Consider the following 16,344-nt stretch of genomic DNA (forward strand, 5'->3'; position numbering starts at 1 on the left):
AACAACAATGTTCGAACCCCTTTCATCTGCATGTTCACCATGGATGGATACTGCCCTGCTGTATATTCAGACGTGCAGATTACTTCTTCAGCAACTTTCATTGAAACATTTCATTAAAGGCCAGCATGAGCTTCAAACTAGATGAAGATAAATGAAGTTTATAAACAGATGTACTGCATAGTATCCATGAACATTTTACCTTCAACATTAACACAAAGTACCAAACTAAACTGATTGCCTGCAAAAGTTATGCAGTGCAATGGTTTGTGCAGAAATGATAATGCACTTCAACAAAGACTGCAGCAGGACTACTTGAACAGTCGTTAGGCTAATTTGACCTGTGTGATGCCAAGTAATCGTCAGCACTTTATCAATGTGATCATGATGGTATGTACGGATAAAGTGACTGCATTTCAGGACACTGGGACAAACTCTTTATTGAATGGGATGGTGTATGAGTGTGCTAGTACTGAACAATCTCCCTCCAACAAAAGAAAAATAACATTATTCTCGATGTAACTTTGAGCTACGCCTTTAGCGATTCAAGTGGAAAGGACTGGAGACCAAACGCTCCCAACAGCCTCGCACAAGAGCGCTGCAGACAAGAAACCACTCTCGAAAGCGAGCACGCCATCCTGCTGTCGTGCCTGTCGGAAATTAACGGAGGCTGCTGATGCACCGTCAAAGAGGAGGAGAAAACACAAAAAGTCGCACACTGACACAAACAGAAGTGGGATAGTACGCCAATCGTGAGCAGGGCCGTGCACAAGATGTCCGAGTAATGTACAAGCAATGAAGGGTGGCACGATTCTGAATGAATGGCTGCTGGGTGACAAGAAGGGGGTTCCCCCGTGGCTTCTCGTCATGTTGAGAAATTCACAGTCCAGGGGGAGTTGGTGCAGGACTTGCGCCGCCGGTTCCCGGGTCTCCGCTCACGGCTGGGGCCTCGCATTCGGCTGAGGGGAGGAGGAGGAGGAGGAACAGGGACGGATGCATCCGAGACCCAAGTTGAGCAAAAGAGCGGTGGCAGCAACACTTTTCCATAGGAATTAGGCAGCCATTTCAAAGAGGTCCTGGTATCAACCTTAAAAAGAAAACTGCAGCATTTTTTCCACTTCCTCTGATTTTACTGAAACTTCCACAGTAAGTTCTAAGCAGTTTTCTGGTCATTTATGCCAAGTTTTGCAGTGGGGTAGTGTTTTGTTGCTGTGCAAACGAATTTTAATACTTTCCAATTTCATGGCCTCAATTGGGGAAATACGAGCAACTTTGCAAATGGCCATCAATATTTGTTCTGCATTTACTGAAGGACAGACTTTTGAGCTGCCTTTTGGCAATTTCAGATGAATAATGACCCAAGCTCTCACTTAGTCACAAGTTTGGGCAATCAATGCGCACACGATCGGCTTTGTGACAGTATCCGCAACATCATGGGACAGTCCGTCGTGGCATCATCGTTTGGTTAAAGCCCAGTTTCGGTTTATGTTTTTGCTCTTTTGAAATATTTCTACTTGCTATATTTTGAAAAATGTTTTTTTTTTGTACCGGAATGGGGCGGACTCTAAGGAATGTGATGACTATCAACACGAAACCCTGGAGTTGGCCTTTGATCACTGTAACAGAACTTACCAGTGCAGTAGCATCACAAAAATCCTGCCTTTAATTGTGACAAACAGTTTTGTTTCGACACCCAGAAGGAAAAAAGGAGCCCAACGTGAAGTCACAAGAATGCCTCATGGGGTTGGTGTCACAATGCCAACAGATCCAACGTCCTGTTTTTGGTTTTGGTTTCATGCTTTCATCTAGGCTTCAGGCACGTACGTCATGTAAGCAACGCCACATTCTTTCGCAGACTTCTTGGCACATTAAAATCATTGCACCACTTTTAAATTTGGCCAGCTACACAACATTTAAAAAAGGTTTGCTTAGCAGCTGTTTTAGGCTACATAGCATATAAATAGAATCATGAGCTCACCTTGGCACCAAAACTTCAGCATTCACTAAAACTTTACACTTAACTGTAACCATTTTGCACAGCATAAAAGGCAGCACAACATAAATATTTTGTTGTATGAGCAAGAGCAAAATTGCTTCAGATGGTCATCGTGGAACATCTGACAAAAAGTTTAGGGGCATGACGCTTCACGTTTGCTCAGACATCATGCCCCTTTTGTCTCTAGCACTACTCGAAATCCTCCTTTAATGGAGAGGCAGTTTCACTTATGCTGTTTTACGCAAGGCGTAAGGCATCAAGCACTGCTTTGTCTGGTTAGGTTATCTATACGAAGGCTTATCTAATACAGTAAAACCTCGTTAATTCGAACTCGAGGGGGACCGGAAAATTGTTCGAATAAGCGGAGTTTGAATTAACGAGCGGGCGCTAAAAAAAGCGGCCATCACGGCCGGCAGCACGGGCCGAAGCTAAAACAGGCATATCTGAGATCGTTATCTCTTACTACGCGCTACTACACATTTGCGGCGGGCGATTGCGCGAATTAAAATCATAGAGCCCGAATGTCGAAGGAAATAAAGTTAATTTGTTTATGCGGTTGGAGCTAACATCAAAATGCATTCGCGTAAGCAGCAAGCTTAATGATTAAATATGACACTATGCTTCAAAAACATGTTTATTAACAGCAGATTGGCAAAGCATATCAAAGAGAAAAATAATCGGTGATGCGCATTTGTTTTCGTTTTCTTTGCCGTGACTCGACAAGCATCGTCTGCAACTTGCCCAACAGCTCCAACGCAGCGCCCGAATTATCATCGGCGGAGAAGTAGCGCGCAGCCAGATCGAGTGCTGACGCTGTTTCACATGCACTCGGGGGTGGCAATGGATCGTCGCCTCCGTCGGACTCGTCGTCGCTGTCAGCTGTGCTCGCCGCGCCCGAGTTGTGCGGCATGTGGTCACCGCAGGCCGCTTCAATAATCTCGGCATCGCTTAACGGCCCCGATGTCTCCACGCCGCTGTCAACGTCTACGAAGCTCTGGAAGTCAACACCCTCCGATAAAGCAGCGTAGGCAGGGTGCAGCGCGATGGAGTCATCACACTGAGCATCCAGCTCTGCCGTGCTGCAGGCTTCTGGGCCTTCAATGAAGCCGCACTTTCGGTAACAGTTCGCGACTGTGTCCGCCTTGACAGCATTCCACGATGTTGCCAGCATGTGGCAGGCTCCAAGGAGATTGACGTCGTACGATTTGCCGCTGTCCATACACACAAGAATCCGCTCTAGGAGGTGGCGCCTGTACAGTGTTTTGAGGTTTTTAATAACCCCAAGGTCCATAGGCTGCAGCACAGCCGTAGTGTTTTTCGGCAGAAATGCCAGACGGATCGCCTTCAGTCCGCTGATGTCGCAATGGGCTGAACAGTTGTCGACGAACAACAGAACATTCCTGTTCTGTGCCGCGAACTTCCTGTCGAGTGTGCGCAGCCAATCCGTGAAAATTGCTCGCGTCATCCACGACTTTCTGTTTAAAGTATAATCAACAGGGAGAGTTTTTAGCCCTTTAAAGCAGCGACGCTTCGCTGCTTTGCCTATAACTAGCAAGCGGCACCGTTCCGTGCCAGTCGCGTTTGCGCACACGAACACCGTCACTCTTTCCTTGCTTCTCTTCCCGCCTGAACACGTGTCGCCTTTGTAACTGACAGTCTTGTTCGGCAGCAACTTAAAATAAAGCGCGGTTTCATCTGCATTGAACACATCGCTTAGCGAGTAATCGGCAAGGTAGTCCCTTAGTTGACCTGAGATCCAATTTTGACACGTTTCTTCATCGACTGCGGCTGCCTCTCCACAAACGCTTTTAAACGTAAGTCCGTGACGGGCCTTGAAACGCGACAACCAGCCTTCCGACGCGCTGAAGTCACTTATGCCCATCTGGCTGGCGAAGTCCACTGCCTTTGCGGCAATTATTGGTCCACGTTCCTGCTGCGAACGTCCTTAATCCATGCCATTACAGCATCCTCCATCTCTGGATGAGCCGATGTTCTTAGTCGTTTCCGCGAGGGCTCCATCTCCTTTTGATACGCATTGAAGATCGAGTCCTTGTTCTTGAGGTATGTGGACAGCGTGCTTTTCTTGACTGCAAACTTCTCTGCGATCGCTGTCTTTGTTAGGAGACCACGTTCGACCTCCTGTAATATCTCCACCTTCGTCTTCAAATCCTTTGCGGAGTACTTTCCTCGGTTTGCCATGATTGCCACAGTCGATGAGACGTCACCAGCGAGACACCAAACAAACAAGGAATATCACGCAACACAAACTTCGCTAGACATCGCGGCAACAAAGACTAGGCGCAAGAGGGGCCGGGTGCTGCGTGCAGGATGAAGGAAAGGAAGGAGTCTTCGCTTCCCGAGCTGCACAATAAAAGGGTACCGGAAGTCACGCGTTCTCGCAAGGGCTACTGGGAGAGTTTAGCCGACGGCGCAGCCAATAGAACGCTGGGCGCAGCGGCGTCGTCTGCTGCATGGGCAGGCGCGCTGGGACGGCGCCCAAGTAGAGGGAAGCGGGGGAACGGGGAGGGGAGGCCCGCTTGATTGCAACGTTTATTTCCATCAGAAAAAAAGGGCGGCTTCAAAAAAATGTGACGTAACCGCCTCTCCCGAGTACTTCCTTCCTCCATGGTCGCGTGCGTCTCAAATGGTCACGACCGCCTCGGCGCAGCGGAAACCTGCAACGGCTTGCGCCAGAGCCACCGTGGCCGGAGCATAGGCGGCGCCCGCGGTAGGGTGGCTACCCGCGTGACCGCGCGTCAGCCAAAAATAGACAAGCCAATGCTTCGACGCTCCGGCAGCGAAAACCTGCTACGGCATGCACCGGAGGGTTGGTTCGGGCAACGAAATTCACGTCTCACCTCGTGCGTGCTGGCTTATTTTTTTTCTCATCATTCTGCATTTTTTTTAAAATTTTCAGCGCATTGTATTTGCTACGAGGTGACTTCTATATGCGAGGAGCAATGCCAGCCATCGGCGCCTAGTTCGAATTAACCGACGTGGATACCGGCATATTCGAATTATCGGGAGTTTTGACCCACTGAAATACACAGGACTTTGCCGGGACCCGGCCGTCAGTTCGAATTAACCGGAAGTTCGAATTAAGCGATTTCGAATTAACGAGGTTTTACTGTATACAGTCAAGCCCAGATATATCGAACCTGGCTGTTTCGATTTACTGGCTATATCAAACACACAGATTAACGCCTTGAAAATCCTATGCAAAGTATAAGAAAGTCGCTCTGTGCATCGAACTGCAAACTCACTGGACATTCGATATATCAAATTGTGCGCTGTACCCCCGCAAGTGGCACTTCTCCTAATGGAAGTCTTCATTTCTGCACGCCAAGACAGGTAGGGTGCACGGCCTTGGGAAACTGCTGGCAGTGCTTGTGCTGTGAAACCGCATGTCGAGGTGAACACAAGGTTGGCTTTCGGTCTCTTGTACTTGTTTTCCACGTCACATCGATGCCATGTGGTGAAGCCAGCCTAACTGAAGCCTTGCGGCAGCCCTTGCGTCACAAGCGGTGTTTTGATACTGAAGGCATTGCAGAAACCAATTGTACCTTAATTTATTAGCGATAATTGTATTTAGCGTGTACCGTTAACACTATTAGACATCTTCAGTGGCTAGTTCAAAAGCGCCACCCACAGCGGCTTTGATGCGAAGCAGGTTAGGACTCTCAGCAGCTAGCAAGCAGTGCGCTACCAGTTCGCCGGCGGGCAGCATGTCACTAGCTTGGGTGCAATGCATTGTCGCTTTTAGGTTACACATATCCGGCTTTGACTTTAATAATGTGGCCACTAAAGTGTTAACAGTGACCACGACACTTTCAGAAGCACCATCATGCAGCAAATGTGAGCGCTGAATCTTTTTGAAACTACAATGTAATCAGAAGCTTCAATCAATGGCTGAATTCCAGAACTGCAAGAGCTGCACAATGAACCAGAAGTGTGCAGACCTTTAACTGCACTATCAGAGCAGTCGACACAGCTGTACAAACAACCTATACACGTATCGTCACCTGAAGACTGATCAGAATGTCTTGCAATGCGAAATTACTCTCTTCGCATAATCATACACATGCAACAGATGCACATTTATAAGTATCAAGGTTTAAATTTTAAAATGGTGGCATCAGTCTCAAGCATGGATGTATGTACGAAAAAAAAAATCTAAAACACAACAGTCATAGATATCAATGTGGCATTGCTGTGCACCCAATAGTTTAGCCTGCCATATCCTCTGAGCTCCCAGCTAAATCTGAATTCCATTGGCATCACGTGCCTGTGAATGAAAACTGACATGTTTGCTTGCTTGCTTATTTTGCGCAGGATATTTAGGTACATTTTTTTTTTCGTTCATTACCTCAAGTCCATACACCTCTGTGCTAGAAGACAACTTAAAAACCTTGACCATGAATAAATACTTAAACGCTTCCGCAAATATGCCGTTAAATGATGCTGAAAATTTGCCCTCCGGTTGAAAATAATAGAAGGCTTACTATATTTTGAGGCTGCCATGACTACCACTGTATTATGCACCGTGGCAAACCTGCTGTTCAGTGAAGTGAGATGCTGCTCAGTTGGGGAGGGGTGGTTGATGAAACTGTACAAAACACAGTGGCACGAAGACAAGAGAGAGACAAAGGGGGGAAAGTCTAGCAACCTGGGCTTGGGGCAACGCCGGGCGGGCACTGATTGTGTGGCGGCTGCGGAGGCGGTGGCTGCGGAGGTGTGCCTTGATCCATGGGGGACGAAGCACCTGGGGGCCCATTTCCGTTCATGGAGGGCATGGGCGGTGCTCCAGCTGCCATGGCCAAGGGCAGATTTAACGAGTAAACAGAAAGGGGGAAGGGAGGCACAAAATGAGGCCATAAGATGGGGGGAGGACGGGAGGGGAAACAGAGGAAACAAGTGTTACAAGGACAGACAAGACGAGACACTCTGAAACGATCTGGACAAAAGACACTGCACAAGACATACAACTCGTGCTGCTCTGAAACTGACAGGGCCAAGACTGAGGCCGCCTGCAACAGATGCTCAGATGCGAGGGACCCACCTGCATTAAGTGCCAGTCTAACAAAAAAAAAAAAAAAGGTTGGTGCACATCAAGCTAAGACAGCCAAGGCAGCCTCAGTTTCAGACTGCTGATTCTGCTTATACCACGGGAACAGCCAAGCTGTGGGATAATACTTCACTCAACCGTGTGTACTCGCTAATGCACGAGTATGTGGCACAGATCATGCAGTTACAAGGCACGCAACCCGAATTCAATTACCAGAAATCTTAGTACCCTAAGTTATTTGAATTCCTTCAGTTCAGTTCAGTATTCTTATAGACTGACGCTTTTGTAGTGTCCTATGAAGCATCTGTACTTTATTCGGAGAGCTCTTTCTAGCCACTAAAAGAAAGGCACAGCATTCAAATGTTCAGCTGCAAGAGCAGCACTGCCCATGAAAAGCTTGCAGATGGCAGCTTAAATCCAAGACACACCCCCTACAGTGCCACCGGATGCAATGAGCATACACCGTGCATTTCGATCTTACCAGTGTGAGCTTTGCCTTCTGGCAGCGCCAAACAGCTTACCAATTTTAATACAAAAACCTTAAACTGGACTCCCACGCAGCATCAACATGCCTTTCTTCCTAACTTAAGTGCGATAGACTGTGTTTACATGCTTTCCCCAGTTTGAGTGGTACACTTCGGACTTGTACCAGCAGCCCCTACAGTTGTGGTGTGCTCAAGATTACATAGCTGTGTCCCTGATGGTTAAGGAGTTACAGAAGGAATATTAACTACCATATTTACACGATTGTAAGTCGACCTATTTTTCAAAATTTGAGAATCCAAAGTGGGGGGTCGACTTAAAATCGAAACCAAAGCATCACACCATAAATAGAGGCGAGACAAACGAGATATCAGGCATGCTCCAGCATGGTTGCATTTTTGCTGCGCGGCTCCCTCGCGTGGCTCTTGGTGGTGGCCTTGAGCAGCTGCTATGTCAATGCGCAGAACCGGCATCCCCACCCTGCACGTGGCGGCCGATGGTGGCTGTCGATAAGCACAAAACTGCACCAGTCCACTCCCCACACGTGGTCGTAGATTGCGGTTGCTGGTAAGTGGCAGCGGCAGATAACGCATTCACGTTCTACTCTTAATAGGTGTCATCCAAGTTTGTTTTTTTTTTTTTACTTTTAACCGCGCACTCGGCGCTCAAGGGAGCGTCAATAGTTGATGGAAGGGCCGCTGTTCCAATCGCGGCAGCACCACCACTCGGAACCGCAGCGGCACCGGGCAGTGTCGGTAGCCGACAGAAGAGCCGACGCCACTCACACGTAGTTTCTGTTTGGCTCTGACGCATTTGACTGCTGCTGGCCACGTTTCACAAGTTTTTAATGTAGTGCTTCGTCATCTGCGCTTCGGGTCCGGTAAGTGACTGGCGCTCGTTTACGGCTACATTCAAGATGGCTGTCATTCTTTACGGCGAAGAAACGATCAACTGCACGCCGGGCCGCAAGTTCGACATTCGCAACAGATACAGGTGCTGCAGCCAGGCAAAATTTTCAGCTGTTCCACGCTATGTCGTGATGTGGCTATATGCGAAGTGCAGGATTTCGATGCACGACTTCAGAACGACGAGCTGTGGGACCGCAGCAGCGGTCACGAAGGCAGCACAAGTGAGGACGATGGCGCAAGTGTGGACGAGTAGTCCAGTGCCTATACATTTTCGTATTGGAATGTGCCCCTGGGCGCGCCCGTACGGGGCAGCCGATAGCGGCTGACGATAAGCGGAGACCGCAGGATAATGCTATCACGTTCTTTTAATAAAGGCCAAGCGTAAACAACCTTCAAGTTTGTTTTTTTCTTAAATGTGATGTTGGGGGGGGGGGGGGGGGGGGGGTTAACTTACAATCTTGTAACTACGGTACCTAATTAGAAAATAAAAAATGTACGCGGTGCCCCCCTCCCAAGAAAAGACTTGCCAGCTGCCGGCCCCTGCACATAACAGCATGACAGAAATGAACCTGCATGTCACCAGAGCATCATAGCACCACATCTGAGCAAAATGCCACAGTATGCACTCATTGCAGCTACTCAGCGATGGGCCAATCATGGCAATAAAACAACAGTGTCACTTTTCCTAGCTTCCGTGCAAGTCCCGTTGCACAGCTTTTCGATAGTTTCTGACATGTAGCAATAAATTATTTGCTTAAGCCTAGTACCATTCTCATTCACTCATGCTTTCATTCCAAACAAAGTTGTCAATTTCTATCTACTCTGCATTCAGCCAACAATCACACTGAATTTAAACTGCCAATACCTACCCAACCGCATCAATATATTGCTCTGGTTGGTTACTTGTGTTAGATCTAGGCACTAGGTGGCACTATTCGCAAGTTGGAATAGCAAGTTTATGCATTTTTATGCAGGGGGCCATGCAAAGACCTGAGGTGCTTACTATAACTGTGTACAGTCTCTCAAGAGTGTGCGGACAGGGCATCTATTTTCTTATTTTTATAGCCCATCTTAACGAATATCCCTCAAAGAACAGATGCTAAGCTGCTAAACAGGGATGAACAGGAATAAATATTTTGAGTTCCGAATTCAAGTGAAACAGTAATCATGCTAGTTATTCAACTGGCCACAATTTTTGAGCTCTATCTCGGCCAGACATGCCACAATTACAGTAAAACCTCATTGATACGGTCCCGGTTCATACGATTTCCCGGTTCGTACGCTCAACAGCGCGGACATTAAAAAAAGCCCCATAGAGTTGCACTATATTATTTCCCGGTTAATACGTTCCCGGAAAACACGATTTCCCGGCTACTGCGTTTGAAATTTCGACAAACTGCGGTCGTATAATACGTTTATTGACCAACCACACATGTGCAAACATACAAGTGGGCCGAACGAGAGGGCACGCAACATGGTTTTTGCGGCAGTCACCCGTTGTGGTGGCTTCTCTGCAATACTTCGATGCCACGAGGTGAAGCACCATTATCAAGGGCAAAATATAAAAACGGCGCGCTAGCATTCTCGACGGCCGTTTCTGCGGGGATGCGGTATGAAGTTTCTTCGCGGTGCATAAGGGAAAGGAGGCGAAGCCTCTTACGAGCTACAGCGATGCGCATATATACGAACGGGCCGGGTCTGTGAAACGCGGCTTAAAAAGCAGAAACACTTCGACAATCAGCCGCCGCGGTGGCTTTTCCACAATACTTGGAAGCAAAGGGGCGAGGCATCCGAAAAATGACGAAGAGATTTTGGTTACTTTCTTCACTGCCGTCGACGGACCGGATGTGTTACGAATTTCCTTCCGCGCTAAAGACAGCGCGAACGCGGACTGAATTCAGCGAACACTGGAATGGATCTGTTCAGCTCTTATGCCGAGAAATGCCAATCGACATTTTTATAAAGTGAAGGTGTCAATAAATGTCTTTTTACCCCATCCTACAGTTACATTTCTCAAAATCAGGCGGTTTGGATCATACATTTTCCCGGATAATACGTTTTTCCCGCAGTTAAAAAATAAAACGTATCAACGAGGTTTTACTGCTGCCACTCCAAAACGTACTTGAAAGTGATTATCAAAAAAGTTGCGCTCACACTCAGCTTCCAAACCTATGAAGCCTAGCAACAGGGCATCTAGCTTGCAACTCCAGGGATGAAAGCGCATATAGGATCAATATTTCATTGACAATGCAATTTTCAGCTAAACTTTGTGAGCCTACTAATATTTATAACTGAAGAGGTGAACAAGCGCCATCAAGCCAATTTCTGTTCTAGTAAAAGCAAGAATGATTACATACGCATAGCGAGCTTGGCTAAATTTTTTGCACAACTAGCCATAAAGAGATTTAATTTCTGTGCCCTGCTCTCGGAAGCATACCACAAACAAGAGACAGCGTGCGCAAGCAAATACAAAGCAAAAAAATAAAAGCACAAATAGCCTAGATGTATAATTGAGCCCCGCATTAAACTACTTCGAACTGGTTAAGAAGAGACAGAAGAGGCAGAGCATGGATGGTAACTACGAGTACAAATTTGCACGTTTTCATTCTTGCCTCGGGTAAGGCCAAAAGCCCACAGACTAAAATTTGCAAACTGCCAGAAGTAATCCTAGACGAAGAATTTATTCGCATCTTCACAAAGTCATGACTAGTAAAAGCTTGGCAAAAGTATGTTGGTGAATTATGCCTCGTGAAACAGTAGTTTGAAAGGGATGAGGCCAAAACAAACGTAGTAGTGCAGACCATGCCAGACTGGCTGCAGATCGTTACGGTAACCTTCTTTGGCATGGCAGCGATTGAATGCAGCCTTTGAATAGGGCAACATTTTTAAGCACCAGTCACAAGAGCTGCTTCTAGCCTGCAATTACCGCTCACATATCACTTCCCAATATGAGCAGAGTTTGTAGCAAAGCCTACACAGCTTCTGAACTGAACAACGGCGCTATGCAGGAAGGCCTGGGTTAGAAGAAACTCCAGACATCCCAAGCCCTGGCAGCACCGACGACAGATTCAACAAACTATCCACAAAGTGTGGCATTCCCTCATTTAACAGGCTGGAAACCATGGCATATGGCATGGAGCAAGTTTTCCGAAACAAATACCGCACCTCCACAAAAGCTGTTCCAATGTGGTTCTACAAATGTGGCAGATTCACGCATGTGATTTCAGCAACATTTTGATTCCCTTCTTGCCACGTGAATTCATGAGGACACACATCTACCACCGAAAATTCGAGGCAGTTTTTTTTTTTAAACTGCTCTTAACTATAAACAAGCTGTTGCGATGATCATCAAATTACCTGCAGAGATTTGATCTGGCATAATAGCTCAAGATAAAAGACAATACTGAATTACCTATGTTTGGAAAGTGAACCACAAGCAGTTCTCATGAAATCTAAATTTGATTTAAGGATCTCTTGATTTATGACTGGAGCACTGCTTATCTTTGGCGATATCCAATACCTTCGACATAACAGGTCTGTTTGAAATATGAAGAAAGCCACTATGGAGGGAGGGACACAAGTGGTGTCAAACCACTTCAATGCCAGGCTGCCAGCATCGCATTTCCTCCCAACCGCATGCCGCATTTCGCTCGAGCCCTTCTCTTTCTTCCTTCGCCTCCACCGCCAATCCTTAACAGCCACGTCTTTCCAACGAACATACCAAAACCCAAGGGTTAATGGACAGGTATACATTTGAGGGAGCATTGTGTGGGGAAGAGCACTTTGCCAAGGCTAAGTAGTATCGATCAAGGCTCTGACACAATGCTAAATAACTGCCTTCGGTGCTGCGAGAGCCAAGGCCCTGAAGGGCAAGGAACTGTGAGAGAGAGCATGGTTTGCAATGCACGACGAACGCAGAAAGGTTGCCAAGTGTGGCCGCAGAAGCTGGCATCAATGCCATCACAGCAGCGAAACTGAAGAGGCGAGCAAGGAAGAGAAGACAAGTCACAGAATGCAGCATGGAAGCTAAGCCAAGACAATAAACTCAGGGCAGAGGCTGTTGCCAGTGTGCTTTGGCACTTAGGAACCCTCACAAGGCAGAAGTTCAACCAGAGTTTGACTCAACCTCTCTGTCAGTCAAGTGCAAGCATCACCTTCCAATGATCACCTTGGGCATATAAAAGTCATGATCACAGCCAAACGTGGGATCAATCAGTGGTGCAGCAAATATGCTGCTTCTGATCACTGTTGCCCCCACCCTTTAATTTTGCAGTTTTCATCAATGGGAGATTAATAAAAGCATAAGAAAAAACAACCACATGCCACCAGTGGGTTGTGGGTTTGGATCCCACTGGTGGCATGTGGTTGTTTTTTCTCCTGCTTTTATTATCTCCCATTGATAAAAACTACAAAATGAAAAAAAAAATGACATCCTCTATGCCCCTTGGTTCCGTGCCTGTTGGCTTGCGTCATTTATGTCATAACGAGCACCTCTTTCCAGTCCCTTGTCTGCTGAATACTTCCCGCAGCTCTTCACCTCTTCTCTTAATGTGAAAGGCGACTGCAGTCTCTGAACATTGCTCAAGTGCTGACCTAAGTGCGCCAAGCGAGTTCAAGACTGCGTAAATGCTCTCTTACGATAGAATGCACGGTGCCAAGCTCTTCCTCTACAGCAACCACGGCCATACATTGAATCGGCCTTCACACTGAAGGACAAGGCTGAAAGCAGCCTGTGCACCTGAGCAGAATGTGAAACAATGAGTGCAAAAGCAACATCCTCACTGCCCTTTACCACACAGTCATGGCTGCGACCAGAAAAAGCTGCACATTGCTATAAAGCAGTTTTCTTTTTTTCTTTCACACACTGTTAATATTCAGCCGCTAGCCGGACAGCAGAACATCCGAGGAGTGGAGCGACTGAAATGGTACGTTTCCATTCAGTGCACGCTTATTTGTTACTGTACTTCTCTCCCTGCTAGAGCTGGTAACAGGTCAACATGGCCCCCAGTTTGACAAACCACTCAAGACAAGCACACCTGCCCCATGCACACACAAATTACTAGCTTCTTAGCACCCAGAGCAAGGAATGAAGCCCCCAACCAATATGCTGGAGATGCAAAAACGACAGCGGCCCCAAATGAAATGGCCGGCCATTAATGAAGACAACAAAAGAACTGCATGCCACCAATAATCTTTCCTAGTCACGAGTTCCAATGACACGAATGCAGAGAAGACCACGTAAGCACTTGGCAAGTGCCCAATGGGAGCCACTTAGTGCTGGTATCAATAACACACTGTTCTGAAGCGCGGCACATAGATGGCCCAACAAAATGTCCTGGAAGAGAGAGTCCATGGCTGCTGCAAGCCATGTGGGCAGGCAGAATGCGAGAGAAAGCAAGCCTCTCCTGAAGCAAGCAAGGTGCAGCATGACATGGGAGAAGAATGCGAGCATATCTGCACTAAACTGTGGGCTTAAGAATCAAGCAGGCATGAGCGTAAAGCACATCTGGAAGTGCAGAATGGGACATTTCTAGTATGGCGAGCTTTCTCTCATGTATTAAACTAAACACCAAATGCGAGCAACTAAGTTTTACAGATAACACGACTTTGAGACTATGAGGCATAACATCAACACAGACTCTGGCAATCGTTTCCAAATGCAATCCAGGCTTACCTGCAAATGCTGCTTGCGACTATGGATGCCACGATGATTTGTAAAAACTCCCAAAACTCAAAAGAACTAAATTCTATGAAGGTGCTTCCATTACTCGTGCAGACGGGAAGCATGTGCCTTGATCTAAGCTCAAAGCAGAACGCATTTATATAACCTTCTACAGCCTACTTTACAATTCTTCCTTTGTTTCCTATTTTTTGGTGCACATATGCAGAGAAAGCGAGAGAGGCCATGCACTGGCAGCAAGTCATGCAGCAATATCGCAAGAGAATCAAAATGGTGTCCACGTCTTACTGCCACCTCAAACCTTGCATGTCAGCAGTGGGAGGGAAAGGGAGAAAAACAGCTGCAATTAGAAGAGAGTGCCAAGTTTACACTCTGCGAGAATATGTCCACAGGCCTCAGAAACATTTCCTGCTGGCTTACACCTCTGCCCATCAACAAAAACACAGCTAGAGTTCACACTCACAGCCTGAATGCCTATGAGTTACTGAACTATACAGTGTGCAGAATTCATGTTAAAAGACTCCCTTTTTTTTCTAGCCAGCTAGGTGTGAGAAAAGTTTGCGAATGTGTTATTTAAAAGTGACACAGAGAATAATGTCAACACAAACAGACCAATTCTTTATTTTTCAACTCGCGAGTGGCACCTCATATCTGCTCAAAAACAAAGGACTTGACTAGACGTCTCTGCACCACACTCCAGCAGCAGAGATTACAGTGTTGTAACAAAACCTGACACACAGACGCTTATGCTTTATGAAAATATTACTCTAATTCATATATTAGTAAATGCTAACAGCTAACCAAAGCTCTGAAATGAAATATGTGCGGAATGTCTGCTCTGGCAAAAAGAATGGTACACACTGCTAATCATGACTGCCGGTCACAATGAACACAAAATCCTGCTTCGGGCCGGTAATCACATCGGCCACAGCGTGCAATGTTCAGCGTGTGTGCGCCTTCACTCGGAGGCGCTTAAGAGTTTATGGCCACTCGGTTGAGCGGACACACTTCAGGAAGAAGCACAGTGCCAGCTGTTTTGGTATGTCCCCTCTGTTTGTAGGTCAGAGTGCGTTTAGTATGGATGTCCCGTGAGAATGGAGGAATGATGTTGCCGATAGGTGCCTGCCAGAAGAAATAAACACAAGCGACAAAGCTCAGTACATCCGCAGTTAGGCCAGTGCGTGCGAAGTCAAGACAGCGCTGTTCCTCACCCCGCCAACAATCTTTGGCAAATCAGTACGCTGGCCAACATGAGAGAAACGCTCGGAAGTAACACAGGAAGTAACAACTCTTCGTTGCCCACGCCATCAGGTCTTTTTCCTTCCAACTTTTGTAACTGCCTACTGCCAATGAGCATGACAAATTCTAAAGGTTGAAACAAAGCAAGCCTGCAGTAAAAGTGCATAAGTGATGCTCTTGCTTGTCCCACCTCAGTGGCTGTGGAGATATGCGCACGAGCAGGAGAGAAAGAGTGTGTGAGACAGAACTGTATGCAGGAGTGCAGAACAGCTAATCAATGCACATTCACGCCAGAGTGGTTAGCAGTGCACAGCATGCAAGCTTGTCAAGCAGCCCCAATTAGTATGGAGCAGCGCTGCTGGGCAGAGGTGGGTGGACACTCGAAATTGCAAACACGAATTGAACGCCAGAGCACTGATGTTCACGGTTGTCACTGGAAAAAAGGATCATTTCCACAACCAATAAAGTTCACGCAGCTTGAAATATGCAAAAAAATCTCCAGACAATAAGTAGTATCTTCACTTTTTCTCATCTGCCCTATTTACTTCTTTCAACTCTGGGAGCATCCATAGGTGTCTGACCGAGAACTATTCAAAGCCATATTTTTTTTTAAACAGTAGAACTTCAATGATGGGAATCTCACAGGGTCGCGAAAAATATTCATATATATCAAAAATTCGTATCATCCAAAACGAACAAAATTTGAATGCAGAAACATGGAAAGTGCATTCACGCAAATCTGTTTATGGCCGATGGTATTTGGTTTTATGGAGTTTAACGTCCCAAGGCAGCTCAGGCTATAAGCGGCACTGTGGTGGAGGGCTCCAGATAGTACCGTATTTACTCGAATCTAGGTCAACCCCGATTCTAAGCCGACCCCCTAAAGTCCGAAGCCAAAAAAAAATATATATATACCGTATTTACTCGAATCTAGGCCGGCCACGATTCTAAGCCGAGACCCGAAAGTTGAAGGCCA

General features: G+C 46.7%; 1 protein-coding gene across 1 annotated transcript in view; it reads right to left on the reverse strand.

The window, feature by feature from the left end:
- Nucleotides 1-411: 411 nt before the first annotated feature.
- The window catches only part of LOC144094046 (SWI/SNF complex subunit SMARCC1-like), a 58,259-nt gene continuing 42,326 nt past the window's right edge, over nucleotides 412-16,344 (reverse strand). Inside the window, 3 exon segments of the mRNA XM_077627901.1 lie at nucleotides 412-956; nucleotides 5,257-5,385; nucleotides 6,660-6,800. Coding sequence (XP_077484027.1) covers nucleotides 877-956; nucleotides 5,257-5,385; nucleotides 6,660-6,800 — 350 coding nt within the window. The 3' untranslated portion in view covers nucleotides 412-876.

This window comes from Amblyomma americanum, chromosome 6, assembly GCF_052857255.1.
Source record: "Amblyomma americanum isolate KBUSLIRL-KWMA chromosome 6, ASM5285725v1, whole genome shotgun sequence".
In the NCBI taxonomy this organism is placed as follows: domain Eukaryota; kingdom Metazoa; phylum Arthropoda; class Arachnida; order Ixodida; family Ixodidae; genus Amblyomma; species Amblyomma americanum.